The 23,719-nt window shown below is 35.5% G+C and overlaps 1 protein-coding gene across 1 annotated transcript; it reads left to right on the top strand.

The window, feature by feature from the left end:
* The first annotated feature begins 469 nt into the window (after positions 1-469).
* On the top strand, positions 470-14,833 carry LOC143614140 (myosin-9-like). Its single transcript, XM_077087661.1, has 36 exons — positions 470-1,019; positions 1,119-1,262; positions 1,394-1,539; positions 2,135-2,291; positions 2,368-2,426; positions 2,516-2,675; positions 2,850-2,999; positions 3,078-3,214; positions 3,452-3,598; positions 3,953-4,054; positions 4,145-4,202; positions 4,309-4,410; positions 4,531-4,568; positions 4,642-4,768; positions 4,868-5,047; positions 5,137-5,268; positions 5,354-5,463; positions 5,538-5,598; positions 5,713-5,890; positions 6,743-6,948; positions 7,598-7,717; positions 7,870-7,968; positions 8,503-9,303; positions 9,368-9,507; positions 9,628-9,730; positions 10,254-10,508; positions 10,597-10,737; positions 10,843-11,049; positions 12,092-12,235; positions 12,317-12,387; positions 12,530-12,629; positions 12,789-12,845; positions 12,931-12,987; positions 13,074-13,154; positions 14,060-14,145; positions 14,238-14,833. Exons 1-36 carry the CDS (start codon positions 897-899, stop codon positions 14,362-14,364), a joined length of 5,106 nt encoding a protein of 1,701 aa, XP_076943776.1. The 5' UTR covers positions 470-896; the 3' UTR covers positions 14,365-14,833.
* Positions 14,834-23,719: the final 8,886 nt, after the last annotated feature.

A 23,719-nucleotide genomic window follows, 5' to 3' on the forward strand; every position in this document is an offset into this window, starting at 1 on the left:
GAAATGATCATATATCGTATGGTCCATCATTCTTATGTTTGATAAAAGGTAACATAGTTTGGTGGAATATGCCAAGGAAAAAGAAGAAATGGTCTACACCAAAGCCTTAATAGTTTCATAGATTTTGGTATATTAGTTTCAATCACTCTAATATTCACAAAAGAGAACATGAAAAGTAGGACACTAGAAGAATCATGATGATTACAGACTTTGTTTTGTGGTCAAAAGTGTAGCCTACCCAGGTCACTATCATTACAAAACTTACTCCGTATCATGTTTCATTCTTTTGCTTATATGTGATTGTACTTAAGACTTCCTGTTTGTATTGGACATTCAAGTGAAGAATTGTGGTATTAGTTTAGGTCTAACATTTTTTTGTTAGTAGTTATATATTGTATTGGATTGAACCATTGAATAACCACAAATTGTAAACATTAGTCTCAAGTTGTTATTCTGTAATCAGATGCATGATTCCGCCTTGCTATCCGTTTGAATGTTCTGCTGCATAATCATATGGTTCATCATTCTTATGGTTTATAAAAGGTAACACTGTTTGGTGGAAAACTCCAAAGAAAAAGAAGAAATGGTCCAAACTGTGAACCTTAAGAGTGCTACAGATTTTGATATATTATTATCAGTCATTCTGATATTCACAAACAAGAACTTGAATAGTAGGACACTAGAAGAATCATAATGATCACTCTATTTTGTGGTCAAAAGTGTAGCCATATCCAAGTAGACCAAATTAGGGCTTGGGTCACTATCATATTGAATTGCTTTTATTCTTTTGCAGCTTTGCTGATATGTGATTATGATAATACACTCTTTAATCATGATTTAGTCGTTGATTTACACTTTGGTAACTTATGGAATTTTGAATTTATTTGCAGGGTGCTATGACAAATATTATTGAAGGTTCCCAGGTGTGGGTTGAAGACCCATCAGTTGCTTGGATAGATGGAGAAGTTTCAAAGATTAAAGGAGACACTGCAGAGATCCGAACTACTGATGGGAAAAAAGTAAGTTGATATTCTATTATGTCAAAAATAAAACACTGCTTTAAGTTTTGTGCTCTGAGTTAACTTTCAATTTGCATTTTCTTTTTTTCATAATCGAAGGTTATTGCAAGTTTATCAAAAATTTATTCTAAAGATGTGGAAGCTCCTCCTGGTGGAGTTGATGACATGACCAAGCTTTCTTATCTGCATGAACCTGGAGTGTTGCAAAATCTGTCTACTAGATATCAACTCAATGAAATATATGTAAGAAGATATCTAACTTCTGTTAACTGTTTTCTGTATTGTTATTTTCATTTTGGTGAGAGAAAACCATTAACTACTGCAGCTATGGGAGGCTGTGTCATAATATTATATCGTATTCTGACATATGACAGACATATACTGGCAATATCCTAATTGCTGTTAACCCATTTAAAAGTTTGCCTCACCTGTATGATGCGAAAATGATGGATCGGTACAAAGGAGCGGCATTGGGGGAGTTAGATCCTCATGTTTTTGCAATTGCAGATTCTGCTTTTAGGTTATTCTCTTGTTTATTCTCTATTGTACGTATTAGAGGTGGAATATCAAACTGAAACGGGTCAATATGGGTTGTGAAATATTGGTAACGGGTCAAATGGGTATAACATGATATTAGTTGTTATATGGGTCATGTGCTGTATTCAAATGCTTACAATTTCCTAAATTATATTATTTAAAAGAAATTACAGCTATGGTTTTTTCTAACATGTGTCGTAAAGGGCGCATGTTAAAGAAGTATATATTAGACTCATATTTCTGTTTATAAATGTTAGTTGATATTAATAATCTCTTAAAATTTTCTCTCTACTAATACCATCCTTGCTATAATTGGGAAATATTTTTTTTTAAGAAATAATGGATAATTTAAATAAGGGCAAAGTTGGCATTACAAACCAAAATACATTATTTATTTACAAAACTTTAAAAAGATGGACAAGAAAGTTGGCACGGCTGACCCAATCGCACACGTAAACTCAACATTTTGACCCGGACTCACTTTGCCATGTTACCCACAACCTGTGTTTTGGCACTTCTAGTACATATTTAATTATTTATATAGGTGATTAAAAACTTTCTTATTTTTGATATATCAGGGCAATGGTTAATGAAAGAAAAAGCAACTCGATATTGGTCAGTGGAGAAAGTGGGGCTGGTAAAACCGAGACCACTAAAATGCTTATGCGGTATCTTGCCTATTTGGGTGGTCGTAAAGGCACCGAAGGACGAAGTGTTGAACAACAAATGCTGGAAGTAAAATTTCAAATAACTTGATTCATTTGAGAAACGAATCTTATAGGTTGTTAACTTATAGCATAATGTAATGCAGTCAAATCCAGTTCTGGAAGCCTTTGGCAATGCCAAAACTGTTAGAAATAACAACTCCAGGTGCAACACTGTTACATTATCGAATGAGTTAATAGAAACTTAAACGCCTTTGCTGCAATTCCTTACATTTATAATGTTTTTGATTGCAGCCGTTTTGGTAAATTTGTTGAGATTCAGTTCGATAAACAAGCACGGATATCTGGAGCAGCCATTAGAACATACCTTCTTGAGAAATCTCGTGTTTGCCAAATTTCAGATCCTGAACGCAACTATCATTGTTTTTATCTTCTCTGTGCAGCACCTCCCGAGGTTGTTTTCATTACAATCTTGCCACCCTTTTCCCATTTAGCAAATAAATAATAGTTTGACCCGTTTTATAAGGAAACGGGTCGAAATTACCAGCTCTATTTGACATGAATCACACATTCAATGATTAAGGCTTTGGCTATTAACGAAATCTTGACTATTTTTCAACATATTCAGGAAATTAAGAAATATAAACTGGGAGATCCAAGATCCTTTCGATATCTTAACCAATCCAAATGCTTCGAGCTTGATGGTGTAAACAATTCCCATGAGTATCTTGCTACTAGGAGAGCCATGGATGTTGTTGGAGTGAATGAAAAGGAACAGGTTATAGTACTTCATCTTGGTTTGCTTAATGATGATTAATATGTAACATAACTGCAATAACATGCTCACTTATTCCAGGATGCAATTTTCAGAGTTCTGGCTTCAGTTCTCCATCTTGGTAATATTGAATTTTCCAAAGGGAAAGAAGTTGATTCATCAGTTCTAAAAGATGACAAATCCAGATTCCATCTTCAGACGACTGCAGAGTTGCTATTGTGCGTTTATAGTTTTGATATCTTTGTTCTTTCTCATTTTCTGTAGCTGGCAAAACGGTTCCGGTCTGATTAACTAATGATTTTTTAATCCAAAAGTAAGAAGTTTTCTAGGGTTTTATGCATAAAAAATACACTTTCGGCATCTTTTAACCTGTTTGGCAACCAAATAAGTCCGATTTGCCACCTCTTTATTCATATATGTGCGCGCGACTCTGAATTTGTTTTCATAATTCTTAGGTGTGATATTCAAGAATTGGAAGATGCTCTACTAAAGCGTGTGATGGTTACTCCTGAAGAAGTTATCAAAAGAAGTCTTGATCCTGAGGGTGCAATTGTTAGTAGAGATGGTCTGGCTAAGACATTATACTCACGCCTATTTGACTGGTAATTGAGGATTATCTTACTAGATGCGACAAATGGGCGGTTTGAGTATTGGGTCAAAATGGTCAGGGTCACATTTACGTATGAACCTTTTTTTTCAAATTATATAATTTTTTATGAATAGTTAATAGGAGCACTTAAAACTGTATTACTACATTAGCAATCTAATTGTTTGAATAAAGTTCTTAAGAGGTTGTATACAATACATGTATGCTCAGGGAAACTTTTGATCCATTTCACCTTTTTTTCTTGTTAGTATTTTAATAATTATTTTACTCATTTGAGCCACTAAACCAACAAGTAGAAATAGGTACTTCAGTAGTTTTAAACGTACATGATTGTTATTCATATATGCAGGCTAGTGGAAAAGATTAATGTGTCTATTGGGCAAGATCACAATTCAACATATCTGATTGGGGTTCTTGACATCTATGGTTTTGAAAGCTTTAAATCCAATAGGTTAGTCCTATGTGCTGAAATAATCATCAATGTAACTGCTTTCTTTATGACTTGATCCAAACCAATTGTAACCATGTATGTATTGTGCAGTTTTGAACAATTTTGTATTAATTACACCAATGAGAAGCTGCAACAACATTTCAACCAGGTCTGACTTTTGGTGTTTTGACATTGTCATTGATAATTTTGCTGAACGCATTTTTAATATTATTATCATTATTCCCGCTATATTTATTTGTATTATTATTATACAGCACGTGTTCAAGACGGAGCAAGAGGAATATACCAAAGAAGAAATTGACTGGAGCTACATAGAGTTTATAGACAATAAGGATGTTCTAGATCTTATTGAAAAGGTACTTTAATCGTATTGTTAATACGTGTGATTTTATAAAGCCTGTCAAACTTTATAATGGTAAATGTTGCATTGCAATGATGACTTAAATATTGAATTATTTTTTGAACTATGATTGCAGAAACCTGGTGGGATAATTGCTCTACTTGATGAAGCATGGTATTTTTTTGTCTGCGCTGTTTTTTGTCTGCGTTATGCATCTTTTCATTTGTGACACGCATTCTGTTTCCAGTATGTTTCCAAGGTCGACTCACGAAACATTCTCACAGAAGCTTTATCAGACATTTAGATCTCATCCAAGATTCTTTAAACCAAAGTTGTCGCGCACTGGTTTCACAATCGCTCATTATGCAGGAGAGGTAATTTTAATAATTACTGTTAACATTCAGTTTATTTTACATTAGAAAGCCTCTTATGTTTGCACATATTACAAGTTTGTGTGTTTATTTATCTTCCAGGTTCAATACCAATCTGAGCAATTTCTAGACAAAAACAAAGATTATGTTGTTCCTGAACATCAAGATATGTTGACAGCTTCCAAATGTTTTTTTGTGTCTGGTCTTTTCCCTCCATTGCCCGATGACAGTAAATCTTCAAATAAATCTTCTAAATTCTCATCAATTGGATCTAGCTTCAAGGTAAGTTCTTTTATAAAATAAAAAGGCACTTGTAATTATCATATATCTATATCTGTAATTTGATTTGATTTTATTTTCAATGCATGCAGCTACAACTTCAGCAGTTGATGGAAACCTTAAATTGCACACAACCTCGCTATATTAGATGTGTGAAGCCAAATAATGTTCTTAAACCTGCTATTTTTGAAAACGTTAACATCATGCAACAGTTACGATGTGGGGTGAGTACTGTGCAAAAATATAGAGGAGACATATTTTCTCTGATATTTCAAAGAACTTAATAAGTTTTATCTGCTCTTTACTAAGGGGGTTCTTGAAGCAATTCGCATCAGCTGTGCTGGCTATCCTACTCGCAAGAGTTTTGCTGATTTTGTTAACCGATTTAGCATTCTTGCTCCAGAGGTTAATAAAAAAAAGTAAGTAACATACATTGACTTTTAACAAGTTTATTAATGACGTCATGCTCTAATTTTAAAGTTGGATTTTATAGTCTCGATGCAAAGGATGCATGTAAAAAGATCCTGGACAAGGCAGGGCTTCAGGGGTCTCAGGTATTAAAAGTCTTTGTTCATATGTATTTGTGTAACATAGATATTATAATCTGTTTATTCTATCTGCTGTTTGCATTTCAATGCTTTAAATAAAGTATTTAAATAATTTGACAGATTGGAAAAACCAAAGTTTTTCTTAGAGCTGGTCAGATGGCTGAATTGGATGCACGGAAAGCACAAAATCTTGGCAGTGAAGCCAAACATATTCAAAGAAAGATAAGAGCTCACATTGCTAGAAAACGTTTTCTTGCTTTGAGGAAATCTGCTATAGTTTGGCAATCTTTCTGCAGAGGTTGACTTTCTAGAAGACTTTTTTACATTAAATGTTAATGGGTCGGGTGGGTTGGGTAACTTGTCAAAACAAGTTTGGGTTGAAAGAGTTCGTATTTAGTACGGGTTGGGCCGAACCACAAAATCCTTTTTGTACATCTGTATTTATTGATAAATAATAATGGTTTAATTATGATTAAGAAGCAATATTATTACAATAATAATCTAAATCTTTGAGTAAAGTAGGGGGTTTTATGCGTTAAATATAGGGGTCTGCATGGGTTGGTTTTAGGCTCAAACCGAGCCAAAAACCAAAAAATTGATTTTTGGGTTTCTGAAAACGGTTCAGTATTGGTTTTCCCAATGGGTGAAAATTTTGGGCCGAAAAATTATGTCCTAAAATAATCAATTTGGGAATACTTGTAACCCATTTGACCCGCTCTCCATTTAGCTATGTTTTTTAATTCGGCCCGTTTGAGATAAAAGCACAACCAAAAAATCCACCCATTTATAAGTAAACGTGTCAAAATTCCCCACCTCTGTTACACAATACACCTTAGAGGTGGCAATTTGCAAGGTGGGCAGGGTAACAGGTCAAATGGATTCAGCTAAAAAGATGTTGTTTTTAGTATATGTTGGGTCAGATTGGGTTGACCCACAAACACTCATTGTCCATTTTTTAAGTGTCTTTATAATATGAATAACTAATGCAGTACTTTTGATCTAAACGCAATGTTATTTCAATAATTAACTAAATCTTAATAGAGTGAATTAGGAGGTTTTGCTTTAAGTTGCATTTGTACATCCTTTTCAATTATATTGTATATAATTTCACTTCATTCAATAACTGCCTTTGTGGTGTGATGTCCACCAGGAAAGCTTGCTTGTAAATTGTATCTACACAAGCAAATGAATGTTGCTTCATTAAAAATACAAACAAATTATCGGCGATACTTATCAAGGAAGATCTATAACAAACTTAAGCTGTCAGTAGTAGTCTTCCAGGCCCGTCTTCGTTCAATGGTTGCTGGTAGAAAATTCAGAACCCGACAACAAAACAAGGCAGCAATTCTTTTACAAGTAAGAACCTTTTGTCCAAATTTTGAAAATTTGATAAGCAATCAACGAGTTAAGTATTAACAAAATTATTTATTTCGATATAAGCTATTTTTTTGAATAAAATGATTCATAAGGTTTTATGTACTAAATTACTTTTTGGGCAGCTTGGGTAACAGATAGGGTCGGGTCTCGTTGAGCAAAACACCTTTTTCCCGAAAAATATAATCTTTTGACAGTTATTTGCTTTGTCAAATATGTTAATAATTATAATTGTTCTTTATAATAATCTAGTTTTCTGATTAAAATGATATAGAATGTTCTGTTCTGCAATAATACTTCTTGACAGGTTGGTTGACGGGTTGGGTCAAGGTTGTGTTGACCCAAGACACGTTTTTCTTTCCAGAAATTTATTTTTTGATAAATGCTTAGCGTCTCAAATATGATTAAGAAAAATAATAATCTAGTCTTTTATATTAAGTAGGTTTTATGCATTAAAAAGACACTTTTCGACTTTCAACCTGTTTTAGATGATTGACCTGTTAAAAGATAAAACATAAACGAGTAGACGTATCTGACCCGTTTGATAGCTCAATGGAATTCAGTTTCCACCTCTACATGCGAATGATTATATACCTTTACGGTTGATATTAATACAAGTTTTTAATTGTAGGCCCGTTGGCGAGGTTACAGAGATTATTCATACTATAAGAAACTGATACGAGCAGCAGTTATTGCTCAATGCAGATGGAAAAGAAGACTTGCTAGAAAAGAGCTTCGAAGATTAAAAATGGTTTGTTTCGGCTTTTGTATGCATTATCAAATAATAGTTCAGTTTTGTCTGTTTGCAGTTATTAGTGGGAGACTGTTTTATCATAAGAATGTTTCTCATGTAAATCAACTTTTATTTATTGATGTTTTCTTTCTCTAAATTTTCATTTACAGGCTGCAAGGGACACAATTGCACTCCAAGAAGCAAAGGATAATCTTGAAAAACAAGTGGAAGATCTTTTGTTGCATTTAGAGTTAGAAAAACGCTCGAAGGTAGTATTAGTCTATTGCAAGAATTAAGAGTTATAACTTATATAGTTGGCTTGTAAACGAACTGAACATACACGAACGACACATGTTTGTGTTGGGTTCATTTAACTTTACCCGGACACAAACAATTAAGCGAACAGAGTTTTTGTACGTGTTAATTTTTTAAGAAAATGAATGTTCATGTGTTTGCTTATGTTCGTTCGTTAATAGTATAGAATGATGGTCCATGAATGTAAACGAACACAAACAAATGAGCATAACTTAACATGATGAGCGAGCATCAATATGATGGACCTAAAAATTAATAAAACTAGACTAAATTGCAATGATTTTTTAATTACATAAACTATAATAAGTTGTAATGAGCCTAAAGAGTATTAATGAATATGTAAGCAAATGAACTTAAGCGAACAAACACAAACGAACGTAAAATCCCGAGACATGTGTTCATGTTCTTTCAGTTAACTAAACGAACTTTAAATGGCTCATTGAATGCTAGTATTCAATCTGACAAATTATGGTAACACGTATGTGCAGACTGAGGTTGAAAAGACGAAAGATCGGGAACTTGAGAAGGTTAAGAAATCCGTGCAAGCCATGCAGAGGGAAGTTGAGGAATCAAATGCCTTGCTTGTTAAGGAACAGGAGTCTGCACGGAAAATAATAGAAGCAAAAGATCAAGAGATTCAAGAATTACAGAATTCCTTGAAATCCATGCAGAGTAAGATTGATGAGGCAAATAACTTGCTTCTCAAGGAACGTGAATATGCAGAGAAAGCAATTGAAGATATAAAAGAATCAAAAGACAAAGAAATTCAGAAATTGTTTAGTAAAGTTGATGAAATTGATGCCTTGCTTGCCAAGGAACGTGATTCTGCAGAAAAAGCAATTGAAGAAGCAAAAGATCAGGAGATTCTCATATTGCAGAATGAAGTCCATGAAGCAAATGACTTGCTTCGTAAGGAACGTGATTCTGCTCATAAAGCAATTGAAGAAGCGAACAAAACAAAAGATTTAGAAATTCAAAAATTGCAGAACTCCCTGCAAGAGACACAGAGTAAATTAGATGAAAAAATCGCCTTGCTTATCGATGAATGCGAGTCTCTACAGAAAGCAATTGAAGAGGCAAAAGAAGTAAAAGATCAGGAAATTCAAAAATTGCAAGACTCCCTGCAAGAAACACAAACTAAATTAGATGAAACAAATGCCTTGCTTATCAAGGAACGTGAGTCTTCACAGAAACTAATTGAAGAAGTCTCAGTAGTCAAAGAAATTCCAGTTCGTGTGGAAGATACAGAAAAAATTGCTAGTTTAACTACTGAAGTGAAAAACTTAAAGGTATTATTGGTTATTAAAAGTGGCAATTTCAACCTGTTTACTTTCTGTATTTATTCACGTGTAGATATTATCCGAATGGGAAAGACAACGGGCAGATGATTCTGAAAAGAAGTTTAGTGAAGCTTTGGAATCATGTGAAAATAAACAGTTGGAGTTAGATGAAACTTCAAGACGGGTGCTTCAACTTGAGGAATCTGTGGAAAGGTATCGTTGTTGTGTACTGCTTTCATATTTAGAGTACACCTTATTGGTTTTGATATATAATGGATAGTTTATCTCAGTAGTAACAAGTCAACAGTTGACTGATTCTTGTTACAAAATTAGGCTAGAGGACAAGCTCGCCCATATAGAGTCAAAAGATCGCCAACCTGGATTATCGATGCTGCAAAAAATCAAGTTCGAGGAAGTACAATCGAGGTCCATTAAGGTAATCATAATAAGTAAATTCATGTATAGGCCTGTTCAATAGCTGTTTGAGAACTGTTTGGCAGGAAGTTCGTTTATGTTCCTATATATAACAAATGAATGAACCTGAACAAATTTTTTGTTCATTTAGTTAAACGAACGAACATGAACACGTGCCTTGTTTGTTCGTCTCTGTTCGTGTATGCTCATTTATGGTTGCTCTTTTACGTACATTCATTTATGTTTGTTCGTTTGTGTTCATGAACTGTTTTTTTATACTGTTAACAAACGAACATGAACACGCTCATTTTATTAACGAACACGAACAAGAAAACCTTGTTCGTGTTCGATCGTCTGTTCAGTTAAAGTTAAACGAAAGACCATGATCATGTCCCGTTTGTGTTCCTCCGGTTTATTTACAAGCCTATTCATGTACCCTTTTTTTCTTTTTCATTTTTAGTGTGGAAGAGGAAAAAGGTTTCTTAGTAAGTTATAAACTATTGCTCATTTTTGTATTTCATTAATTCATTGTATAAATGCACCAGGATATTCATAGTTCTTCTTCACCGCGTTCAATAGAAGCCTCGGATTCAGACGACAGATTAAAGAAACCACTTGATGACAAACCTGAATATCACGATTTGCTCACTCGATGCATTTCACAACGCCTAGGGTTTTCTAGAGGCAGGCCCGTTGCTGCTTGCATTATATACAAATGTTTAAGGAAATGGCGATCATTTGAAGTTGAAAAAACCAGCATTTTTGATCGTATAACTCAAGCTATAGGCCAAGCTATTGAGGTACACTGGTATATAATATTCTAAATCAATCGTTGCATCTGTATATATATTCTAATATTCTAAAGTAAGCTACTTTTTTTAAATAAAGACACAAGACAACAGTGACATTTTAGCTTATTGGTTATCCAATGCTTCAACATTGCTGATGCTGTTAGAACGTACACTGAAAGCTAGTGGCCCGTCTGGAGACTCATGCCACTATCGATCAAGATCCGGGAAGAGGACCCAGGTAAATAGAAACGGAGTTCGGGTTGGTTGTTACATCTAACTCAAATGATCAGTCTTTGGCCTTTCTAATAACTTCTAGGCATGATGCTTCTTTTTTGTTTTACAGAGCTTTCGAGGAAGTCCTCATGGTCTAACGGTTTCTTCAATGGATGGTGATTCAATGGGGGGATCCGATTCCTTTCGCTCGGTTGAACCTAAATACCCGGCTTCGCTTTTTAAGCAGCAGTTGATCGCGCATATTGAAAAAATATATGGGCTGATACGTGATAACTTAAAAAGAGAAATATCTCCATTGCTTGGGTTGTGTATTCAGGTACTTACTGTTATATGTGGTGAAACATGCTGGCTTGAGAAAATGGGTAGGCTTGTACACGAACCGAATGAACACAAACGAGGCGTGCTTGTGTTCGTTCGTTTAACCTTAACTAAACTCGAGCAGGCATGAACACTTAAACGAGGCTTGTTTGTGTTCGTTCGTGTACTTAAGTGAATGCGTCCGTTTATGCTTGTTTGCTAAATTATAAACAAATGGTTCACGAACATAAAAGAACACAAATGAACGTAAATGAACAAGAATAAATGACTACCTACTAAAAGTAATCGTATTCCCAGATTAAAGTCTAAAATAGCTTCGTTTTTAGCAGGATTGGTTTTGCTATTCAAAAGGGGGTTGCGGCGCAGCTTGTTGCCCGTTTGCCTGCCACTTTATTGTAATCGTTTTATAGTAAAGTATATCATTATTAAATAAAAAAAAGTCTAAAATAGTCTTTCATTAAATTCAACATCGAAAGGTAAAAATATATATATATATATATATAGTAAAGGCTTTTAAATATGAAATTCAAAATGGATTAAAACTAGTATTAGTAATTAGTAAATATATTTGAATGAATATTTAAACAAATGCAAACGAAGGAACATCCTGACCAGATATAAGTGAATGTAACGAATATAAGCAAACAATCAAACATAAATCAACGGACATAAACGAATGGGACAAGTGCTCGTGTCCGTTCGTTTATTAAATAAGCGTACTTCCCGCTGAATAGTTCACAAATGGTTCACTGAATTGTTGGTTCATTTACAAGCCTAGATATAGGTAACTTTGGTAGGGGTTGGACATGAACACTTTTTGTGAGTACAGAAGTTATTCTATTCAGATATAATTTAGTATTAGAATAAAATAATTTATGAGGCTTTATACAAACTTTGGGTTTCTGTTGACTCGCCTGACCAGGTTTATGTAAGCCTTTTAATATTTAACCTGTCAGAGATCAAACATAACCTGAATTGACCTGTTTATAAGTAAATGGGGGCGAAAATATCATTTATTTATTTTTTTATGTTCAAATCAGGCACCAAGAATTACCAGAGCAAGTGCGCCAAAAGGGACAGCTCGTACATTTGCAAACGCAGCATCCCAAGAGATTTTGCTTGCGCAGTGGCAAGGGATTGTTACCAAAATCGGATGCTTGTTAAGCACGTTAAAAGCTAATTATGTAATATAAATTCAATCCTGAATACAATAGTCCAATTGCTAAAAACATTCCTAATGTTCATACTATATGTCATCTTTATAGGTCCCATCGTTTTTAATTCGCCAAGTCTTCACACAGATTTTCGCCTTCATCAATGTCCAATTACTCAACAGGTTTCATGTTCATAAATATTTCAATATTTCATCTCTGTTTAACAGGTTTCATGTCCAATTACTGAGTACGATGATGATGATGACGATGATCTCTGTTTTTTAACTTCAGTTTACCTTTTTTAATGTTAGTTTATCTTTGCAGCCTTTTACTGAGACGGGAATGCTGCTCTTACAGTAATGGAGAATATGTTAGGTCCGGGTTGGCTGTATTGGAGCATTGGTGTTACAAGGCAACCGAAGAGGTAACTTGTTGTTATCCATGTCTATCTATTTACTTTAGAGGTGGTAATTTTGACCAAAATGTTAAAAATAAGTTGACTTTTCGTTTGACCCGACTCACCACCTCTAATCTATTCCATCATTTTATTATTTTTATTGACTTCCAAGAAGTCAAACCTCAGTATGCAGGATCAGCTTGGGATGAGCTCAAGCACATAAGGCAAGCTATTACTTTCCTGGTATTGTGTTTCAATCTATGTTATTTATTTATTTATAGCATTCTTGTAATTATTTGAGGATATCATATTTATATCTTGGTGCTAGGTTACTCATCAAAAGCCGAAGCTTAAGTTGATTGAATTAAGCCGTGATTTGTGTCCTGTAAGTTTAAATTCTTAAATTTTGTAGTTTATTAAATATTTAATTATACACATTCTACTGTTGGTATAACAATTGATAGCATGCAGATGCTTAGTATACAACAACTATACAGAGTTAGTACAATGTACTGGGAAGACAAACATGGCGCACAAAGCCTTTCTCCAGAAGTAAGCCTTTTCTTTTATCGTGCATAATTATATATATATAGGGGAAAGTTAACGTACAAATGAAATTAATGTGCTAAACATGAGAATCAAGTAGAGTAATTATATATACAAGTAGAGTAATTATGTAATTATGTAATTACATCAGGTTTATGACACATATATATAAACACATATATATAATTACTCTACTTGTATATATATACACACATATATGGATGTTTATGACTTTATGTGCATATATATGTAAGTATTATATAAACGAACAAACGTAAACAAAAAGTTTTGTTCATGTCGTTAAAAGAAGTAAAGAAAGAACATGAACACATGTCTCGTTCGTTCATTTACGTTCATTTATGCTTGTAGGTTTATGTGTGTTTAAGTTCATCAAGTTACGTTCGTGAATGTAATCATTTAAAATTTTGTAGTCCGCTTCAGTTTAGTCTAGTTTTATAACTTTTTAGGCCAAACACATTACTTTTAACTAGTTTTAGCTCAGTTATATTTGCTCATATATGCTCGTTTGTGAACTGTTCGTTTATACTTTTAATGAACATATTCATTTTCTTAACGAATGAACACAAACAAAGAAACCGCATTCGTTTAATTGTTCGTGTCCAATCGCTTGTTAAACGAACGGACACGGACATGCTCTGTCCATGTTTGTTCGGTTCGTTTACAAACCTACAAAAGATAGAAAAAGTTATATTTCTATCAACATCGACCTAGGATCCATTCGGTCTAATCGGGCCTTGCCAGGCCCAGTCTTGTAATCTGCTGTAACGGGCTTTTAGCTAAAATATAAGAACCAAACTTGGACCGTTGGGCTCAACAAGGCCCAAGAAGACCAACTGCCTAGATTACCAAATTGTAACAAGCTAATTTTTTTTTAAAAAAAATATTGGCAGGTTATTTCCAGTATGAGGATCTTAATGACACAAGATTCAAATAATGCTATCAGCAGCAACTCGTTCTTGCTCGATGACGATTCAAGGTTGATTTTTTTTATCATAATATTATTTATAGTATTTAAAGACATTTTTGTTTTGCTTTATGTTATGAACTAAATCATGTGATGTGGTGCAGCATACCATTTTGCACGGAGGACGTCACTCGATCAATGGATATGATCATTGTATCAGATATCGAACCACCACCCCTTCTTCGTGAAAGCTCCGGTTTTGGTTTTTTAGCGTCGCATTCTAACTATTGAAGTTAATATTTAGTTTATGTAGTCCACCTGTGTATGCCTTAGGTTTTGCACTTTTATTCACATATTTTTTATTTAGTATTTGCCAATTTTGTAGTGTTAAAATGTATTCGTGTAGCTGTTTATTCGCGCGTTTTTTAGTTTTGTTTAACCTAATGTAGTCTAACTACCAAATTCACCCTTAGACATACTTCCTAATGACATGCTTTTCGTTTTTTTTTTTGAATTAATAGGTTTGCGAGTCTAGTCGAGGTCGATTTGTCATGCTCGTTTATTAAACTCCAATACAAGCCAGAGCTTGAGCTTGTTTAAGCTATGCTTGCTTCGAGATATTTGATTTATTTTTACTTAGGTAACATTTAATATGCAGGAATGACAGACGGAATAGAATGAACCATTGTGTATGAGTTTACAGATAACAACCTGACTATCGCGTCATATTTCATGCTTCGCGCGTTATCTTTTATATTTCAAACGAGCTAGCTAAGTTGCAAATTACCAAGTAACTTATGCATGTTTTACTACTCATAGGCATATTTAGATATCTCATATATTTCACATGATATAGTATATCGCACGAATTAAAATTTAACATGCATACATGCATTTGGTACCACACAAATTAAAATTAAATTTATTGCAACAGAAATTGCCTCATCACTCATGTGATATACATTAATAGGGCAAGTCATCTCATAAGGCATATAGTTAATTAAATTGTCCAAAAATAATACCATAATTAAAAAATATTAATAGTGTTTGTTCTTCCTTGAAAATAAAGATTTATATATACTTATATAGACAATATTTAGAATTTAGAAAATAACATTATAGCATGTTTTTCTTGTGGATTCTTTTCATGATTAGAAAATTTTAAAATTCTAATAGTATAAAATAATAATAATAATAATAATAATAATAATAATAATATTGTTATTTTTGTCTCTTACAAACTTATATAATTCACAAACTCAACAACATTTATTATTATTATTACTACTACTACTACTACTTATACTATTACAAAAAATAATAAAAAAAATCATATCCACTTCGAAATTTGGTTGGATTTGGTGTTATTGTTTTTGTGGTTTGCATTTTATTCAGGCAGAGTCGTCGTTGAGATTTAAACAACAAACCCATACGTTTCTGGTTATGTATTCTTAGATATATAGAAATTGATTCTAGGTTTTTATTTAAGTTTGCCCTTGAAAACCATTTTCAACATTGTTGTATGTAAATAACGGTTTTGCATATAAAAGGACTACATACAACAATTTTGTTACTTGAGTCATAAAAAATATACCTCGAAACAAGCTGAGCTTGAGTTGTGTAATGATTTTACTAATTGGCACATTTAAAACACTATGTGCGAGTTGAGATATGTTTTCCTACATTGTATCTCATAATCTCATATACTTGTCTTACATGATTATAAATTTGTATTATATTATACATATCTTATATTTGTATTGTATGGTACCAAGTATCTAATATAGAAAAAGACAAATTTCTAACATGGACGATATCTCATATACACCTCTTTTGACATAGTCAAAAAGGAAAATTATTATTTAAAAAATATATATATAAAGCATAAGAGGACATATTATTTACCATATATTAAACACCATATATATTTGTTATCATCCAAACAATTAAATGCCACGTTTGCATAAAACTTTTGTGCCAAATTTTCACCAAATCTAGGAGTTGCTAACCTCAAGATAACGTGTCCTTTTATATGTTTTGTTAAAGGGGTAAATATGCTAAGAAAATGATCTTGTAATATTTAAAACATCGTGTATGAATTGATTTGTTTAATTAAATTAATCGTCTTTAGTTTGATTTGTTTAACCAATATAGTTGATCAGGTTGACTCGTGAGCATGTTTAACTAAAGAGGTCGATCTGTCAACCCGGTTAACCCATTTTTTGCAACCCACCAATCCTATAACACATTTACAGTTTGATGATTGATGACAACACGTTTAGTCACGTTTAAAAAATGGGTTAAAGAAACATGTGTGCATGTTGCACAACATTAAGTGTGTTTCAGGTCACGATTGATGTTTTGGCACGAAAAATACACGGGTCATGTTCCGGTTGAATAATTCAATCTGTCAACTCCAAATTTAGCACGATTAACCGCCTTAATTTAGTATTTTTCTCATTCGAGTTATATAATATAATGCTATATACTACGTTGTATTGTATAATTATACACATAACAAAACCACTTTATAAATTTCTTTAAGATATGTGAAAGGTTACTTTCAAGCATTAGATGTTGAGTGACGCTTTGTTGACACTCTTGTTATCGTAATGTAACCATTGTTTAAATTGATCCAAATTTGTAACCAAGTTAACCCTATCTGGTACACTTGAGTAGAAAAACCGAAGAATAGATCCATAAAAAGATTAAAAAAATAACTGATAAACCAAAGTAATTGTGAAATTGTTGTTATTGTTGTTTTTTTTAACTAATTTTTATGGTTTTGTTATGTGTATGGGTAGATAGATAGTTGAATTAATAACTAAACTATACAGACATTAAAACCAACTAGTAAATGTTTTATTTTATAAAAAAAACATGTGTTATATGTCAAAAAGTTTTGTTAAATTATTTTATATAATAAATATTAGTTGTCACTTATTTTATTTATTTAATAAATCACAAGGATTTCTTATACTTTTCTTGACATATGTTTTAATTGGATTTATTAATTGAAATTAGTTTTAAGTCCAACGATGTCCAACTCAATGGTTAATCGATCTTTTCCAATAACTGAATTAACTGAACCGTTTATAACTGAAACCGATTGTTATATGAAAGTTTAAAAACCAACATATTTAGGTTTATTACATTTCTAAACCAAAGCCACCGTTAAAAAGAAAATAAAAAAAAATCTACAGCGTTAATTAGTTTATACAAATGAAATCTATGGGCTTTGTCTTCCTTCTCTTTGAACTATTTTTATAAACTTGTTGCAACAAAAAAGTCAAGAAAAACCTATGTATACAAATGATAAAAACAAGTAGGTTCCTTATTTTGTACATATATATCCAATGTTCTTTTCCTAATTTACTTTGATCAAAAGCTGAAGCCAGTTATTATTATTATTATTATTATTATTATTATTATTATTATTATTGCATTGTGCATCATTAATAATTTACCGTAAAATATCCAATACGGACTTTATAACTACATCAGTATGAGAGGATTAAGAGCTTGTCTTTTTCCCATCTTGAACTGCTATTTGGGGTATCAAGTATTAATCCACCTGCTCATCTCCATTCTTGGAGTACAGAAAAGTGGGGTGATAAGTTGGCACGGCTAAAATGTATGGTTCATTTGAGTCATTCCCATCATTAATCACGTATGCATCACAACAACTTCTCATCCATCATTCAACATCATCCCTCAACCCGAGTCATGGTTCATTCACCTCATTCTCCGTCAATATATTATTTAACTAATATAAATAACTGAAAAAGAAAAAGGAAATAATTGATCAATTGGTTCTCTCTCCCCTCAGTTTTCCTCTGGCTCGGTGAAAATACCCCTTTGGCAATACTGGAAAAATTTCGAACGGGCCACGTGGTGGCGTTAAGGCATAATTATTAATCCGATTCTTTCGTAGGGTTATAAAATATTGTATGGATGTCACCAAGACCGAATTAATGATCCGATTCGGTGATTCGACCCATACTCAATTTTTCCTCCGGCTCGGTGAACATACCCCTTTGGCAATATTCGCAAAATTTCAAACGGGCCGCGGGGTGGCATTAGGGCATAATTATTGATCCGATTTTTTCGTAGGGACATAAAATAATGTATGGAATTCTCTAGGACCGAATTTCTGATCCGATTCGGAGGTTCGAGCCATACTCAGTTTTTCCTCCGACTTGGTGAACATACCCCTTTGGCAATATAGGCAAAATTTCGAACGGGCCGCGTGGTGGCGTTAGGGCATAATAATTTATCCGATTCTTTCGTAGGGTCATAAAATATTGTATGAGAGTCTCCAAGATTGAATTTCTGATCCGATTCGGTGGTTCGACCCATACTCGGTTATTCTCCGACTCGTTGAACATACCCCTTTGGCAATACTGACAAAATTTCGAACGGCCCGCGTGGTGGCGTCAGGGTATAATAATTGATCTGATTCTTTCGTAGGGTCATAAAATATTGTATGGAAGTCTCCAAGTCCTAATTTCTGATGCGATTCGGTGGTTCGACCCATACTCAGTTTTTCCTCCAGCTCGGTGAACATACCCCTTTGACAATACTGGCAAAAATTCAAACGGGCCGCGGGGTGGCGTTAGGGAATAATTATTGATCCGAATCTTTAGTAGGGTCATAAAATATTGTATGGAAGTCTCCAAGACCGAGTTTCTGATGCGATTCGGTTGTTTGACCCATACTTAGTTTTTCCTCCGGCTCGGTGAACATACCCCTTTGAAGATACTGGCAAAATTTCGAATGGGCCGCGGGGTAGCGTCAGGGCATAATTATTGATCCGATTCTTTCGTAGGGTCATAAAATATTGTGTGGAAGTCTCCTAGACCGATTTCTGATCCGATTCGGTGGTTCAACCCATACTCAGTTTTTCCTCCGGCTCGGTGAACATACCCCTTTGACAATATTGGAAAAATTTCGAACGGGTCGCTGGGTGGTGTCAGGGGCATTTTTATTGATCTGATTATTTCGTAGGGCCACAAAATATTGTATGGAAGTCTCGAAGACCGAATTTTTGATCCGATTCGGTGGTTCGAACCATACTTAGTTTTTCCTCCGGCTCGGTGAACATACCCCTTTGACAAAACTAGCAAAAATTCAAATGGGCCGCAGGGTGGCGTCAGGGAATAATTATTGTTCCGATTTTTTCGTAGGGTCATAAAATATTGTATGAAAGTCTACAAGACTGAATTTCTGATCCGATTCGGTGGTTCGACCTATACTCAGTTTTTCCTCCGGCTCAGTGAACATACCCGTTTGACAATACTGGTAAAATTTTGAACGGGTCGCTGGGTGGCTTCGAGGGCATTTTTATTAATCTAATTATTTCGTAGGGCCATAAAATATTGTATGAAATTCTCCAACACCGAATTTTTGATCCGATTCGGTGGTTCAACCCATATTCAGTTTTTCCTCCGGCTCGGTGAACATACCTCTTTGACAATACTGGCAAAATTTCGAACGGGCCGCAGGGTGGAGTCAGGGAATAATTATTAATCCGATTCTTTCGTAGGGTCATAAAATATTGTATAGAAGTCTACAAGACCAAATTTTTGATCCGATTCGGTGGATTGACCTACAGTCAGTTTTTCCTCCGGCTCGAAGAATATACCCATTTGGCAATACTGGCAAAATTTCGAACGGGCCGCGTGGTGGCGCCAGGGCATACTAATTGATCCGATTATTTCGTAGGGTCATAATATATTGTATGAAATTCACCATGACCGAATTTATGATCTGATTCGGTGGTTCGACCCATGCCCAGTTTTTCCTCCGGCTCGGTGAACATACCCCTTTGAACGAGCCTCGTGGTGGCGTTAAGGCATAATAATTGATCTGATTCTTTCGTAGGGTTATAAAATATTGTATGGGAGTCTCCAAGATTGAATTTCTGATCCGATTCGGTGGTTCGACCCATACTCAGTTATTCTCCGACTCGGTGAACATACCCCTTTGGCAATACTAACAAAATTTTGAACGGGCCGCGTGGTGGCGTCAGGGTATAATAATTGATCAGATTATTTCGTTGGGTTATAAAATATTGTATGGACGTATCCAAGACCGAATTTCTGATCCGATTCGGTGGTTCGACCCATACTCAGTTTTTCCTCCGGCTCGTTTAACATACCCATTTCGCAATACTGGCAAAATTTAACACGGGCCGCGATGTGGCGTTAGGGAATAATAATTGATCCAATTCTTTTGTAGGGTCATAAAATATTGTATGAAAGTATCAAAGACCGAATTTCTGATCCGATTTGGTGGTTCGACCCATACTTAGTTTTTCCTCCAGCTCGGTGAACATTCCCCTTTGGCAATACTTGCAAAATTTCGTACAGGCTGCGGGGTGACGTCAGGCCATAATAATTGATCCGATTATTTCGTAGGGTGATAAAATATTGTATAGAATTCATCAAGACCGAATTTATGATCTGATTCGGTGGTTCGACCCATGCCCAGTTTTTCGTCCGGCTCGGTGAACATTCCCCTTTGAAGATACTGGCAAAATTTCGAACGGGCTGCGGAGTGGCGTCAAGTCATAATTATTGATCCGATTCTTTCCTATGGTCATAAAATATTGTATGAAAGTCTCTAAGACCGAATTTCTGATCCCATTCGGAGGTTCGAGCCATACTCAGTTTTTCTTCCGACTTGGTGAACATACCCCTTTGGCAATACTGGAAAATTTTCGAACGAGCCGCGTGGTGGCGTCTGGGCATAATAATTGATCCGATTCTTTCGTAGGGTCATAAAATATTGTATGTAAGTCTACAAGACTGAATTTCTGATCCAATTCGGTGGTTCGACACATACTCAGTTTTTCTCCGACTCGGTGAACACACCCCTTTGACAATACTGGCAAAATTTCGAACGGGCTGCGTGGTGGCGTCAGGGCGTAATTAGTGATCCGATTATTTCGTAGGGTCATCAAATATTGTATGGAAGTCTCTAAGACCGAATTTATGATCCGATTCGGTGGTTCGACCCATACTCAGTTTTTCCTCCGACTCGTTGAACATACCCCTTTCGCAATACTGGCAAAATTTGGAACGGGCCGCGATCTGGCGTTAGGGAATAATAATTGATCCAATTCTTTCGTAGGGTCATAAAATATTGTATGGAAGTATCAAAGACCGAATTTCTGATCCGATTCGGTGGTTCGACCCATACTTAGTTTTTCCTCCGGCTCGGTGAACATTCCCCTTTGGCAATACTTGCAAAATTTCGTACAGGCTGCGGGGTGGCGTCAAGCCATAATAAATGATCCGATTATTTCGTAGGGTGATAAAATATTGTATAGAATTCACCAAGACCGAATTTATGATCTGATTCGTTGGTTCGACCCATGCCCAGTTTTTCCTCCGGCTCGGTGAACATACCCCTTTGAAGATACTGGCAAAATTTCGAACGGGCCGCGGGGTGGCGTCAGAGCATAATTATTGATCCGATTCTTTCATAGAGTCATAAAATATTGTATGAAAGTCTCTAAGACCGAATTTCTGATCCCATGCGGAGGTTCGTGCCATACTCAGTTTTTCCTCCGACTTGGTGAACATACCCATTTGGCAATACTGGCAAAATTTCGAACGTGCCGCGTGGTGGCGTCAGGGCATAATAATTGATCCGATTCTTTCGTAGGGTCATAAAATATTGTATGGAAGTCTCCAAGACTGAATTACTGATCCAATTCGGTGGTTCGACCCATACTCAGTTTTTCTCCGACTCGGTGAACACACCCTTTTGGCAATACTGGCAAAATTTCGAACGACCCGCGTGGTGGGGTCAAGGCATAATAATTGATCTGATTCTTTCGTAGTGTCATACAATATTGTATGGAAGTCTCCAAGACCGAATTTCTGATCCCATTCGGTGGTTCGACCCATACTCAGTTTTTCCTCCGGCTCGGTGAAAATACCCTAATGGCAATACTGGCAAAATTTCGAACGGACCGCGTGGTGGCGTCAAGGCATAATTATTGATCCGATTCTTTCATAGGGTTATAAAATATTGTACGAATGTGACCAAGACCAAATTTATGATCCGATTCGGTGATTCGACCCGTACTCAACTTTTCCTCCGGCTCGGTGAACATACCCCTTTGGCAATACTTGCAAAATTTCAAACGGGTCGCGGGGTGGCTTCAGAGCATAATTATTGATCCGATTCTTTCGTAGGGTCATAAAATATTGTATGAAAGTCTCTAAGACCGAATTTCTGATCCCATTCGGAGGTTCGTGCCATACTCAGTTTTTCCTCCGACTTGGTGAACATACCCTTTCGGCAATACTGGCAAAATTTCGAACGGGCCGCGTGGTGGCGTCAGGGAATAATAATTGATTCGATTCTTTCGTAGGGTCATAAAATATTGTATTGAAGTCTCCAAGACTGAATTACTGATCCAATTCGGTGGTTCGACCCATACTTAGTTTTTCTCCGACTCGGTGAACACACCCCTTTGGCAATACTGCCAAAATTTCGAACGACCCGCGTGGTGGGGTCAAGGCATAATAATTGATCCGATTCTTTCGTAGGGTCGTACAATATTGTATGGAAGTCTCCAAGACCGAATTTCTGATCCCATTCGGTGGTTCGACCCGTACTCAGTTTTTCCTCCGGCTCGGTGAACATACCCCTATGGCAATACTGGCAAAATTTCGAACGGACCGCGTGGTGGCGTCAAGGCATAATTATTGATCCGATTCTTTAATAGGGTTATAAAATATTGTACGAATGTGACCAAGACCAAATTTATGATCCGATTCGGTGATTCGACCCATACTCAACTTTTCCTCCGGCTCGGTGAACATACCCCTTTGGTAATACTTGCAAAATTTCAGGGCATAATTATTGATCTGATTCTTTTAGTAGGGTCATCAGATATTGTATAGAAGTCTCCAAGACCGACTTTCTGATCCCATTCGGAGGTTCGAGCCATACTCACTTTTTCCTCCGACTTGTTGAACATACCCCTTTTGCAATACTGGCGTTAGGGAATAATTATTGATCCGAATCTTTCGTAGGGTCATAAAATATTGTATGAAAGTCTCCAAGACTGAATTTTTGATCCGATTTGGTGGTTCGACCCATACACAGATTTTGCCTCCGGTTCGGTGAACATACCCATTCGCAATACAGGCAAAATTTCGAAATGGTCGCGGGGTGGCGTCAGGGCATAATTATGGATCCGATTCTTTCGTAGGGTCGTAAAATATTGTATGGAATTCTCCAAGACCGATTTTCTGATCCGATTCAGTGGTTCGACCCATACTTAGTTTTTCTTCCGGCTCGGTGAACATACCCATTTGGCAATCTTGGCAAAATTTCGAACGGGCCGCGTGGTGGCGTCAGGGCATAATTATTGATACGATTCTTTCGTAGGGTCATAAAATATTGTATGGAGGTCACCGAGACCGAATTTATGATCCGATTCGGTGGTTCGACCCATACTCAGTTTTTCCTCCGGCTGGGTGAACATACACCTTTCGCAATACTGTCAAAATTTGGAACGGGCCGCGATGTGGCGTTAGGGCATAATAATTGATCCAATTCTTTCGTAGGGTCATAAAATATTGTATGGAAGTATCCAATACCGAATTTCTGATTCGATTCGGTG

Source organism: Bidens hawaiensis, unplaced genomic scaffold, assembly GCF_021521415.1.
Source record: "Bidens hawaiensis isolate Kalapana, Puna unplaced genomic scaffold, B.hawaiensis_p1.1 tig00039052_1, whole genome shotgun sequence".
NCBI classification, from domain to species: Eukaryota; Viridiplantae; Streptophyta; class Magnoliopsida; order Asterales; family Asteraceae; genus Bidens; species Bidens hawaiensis.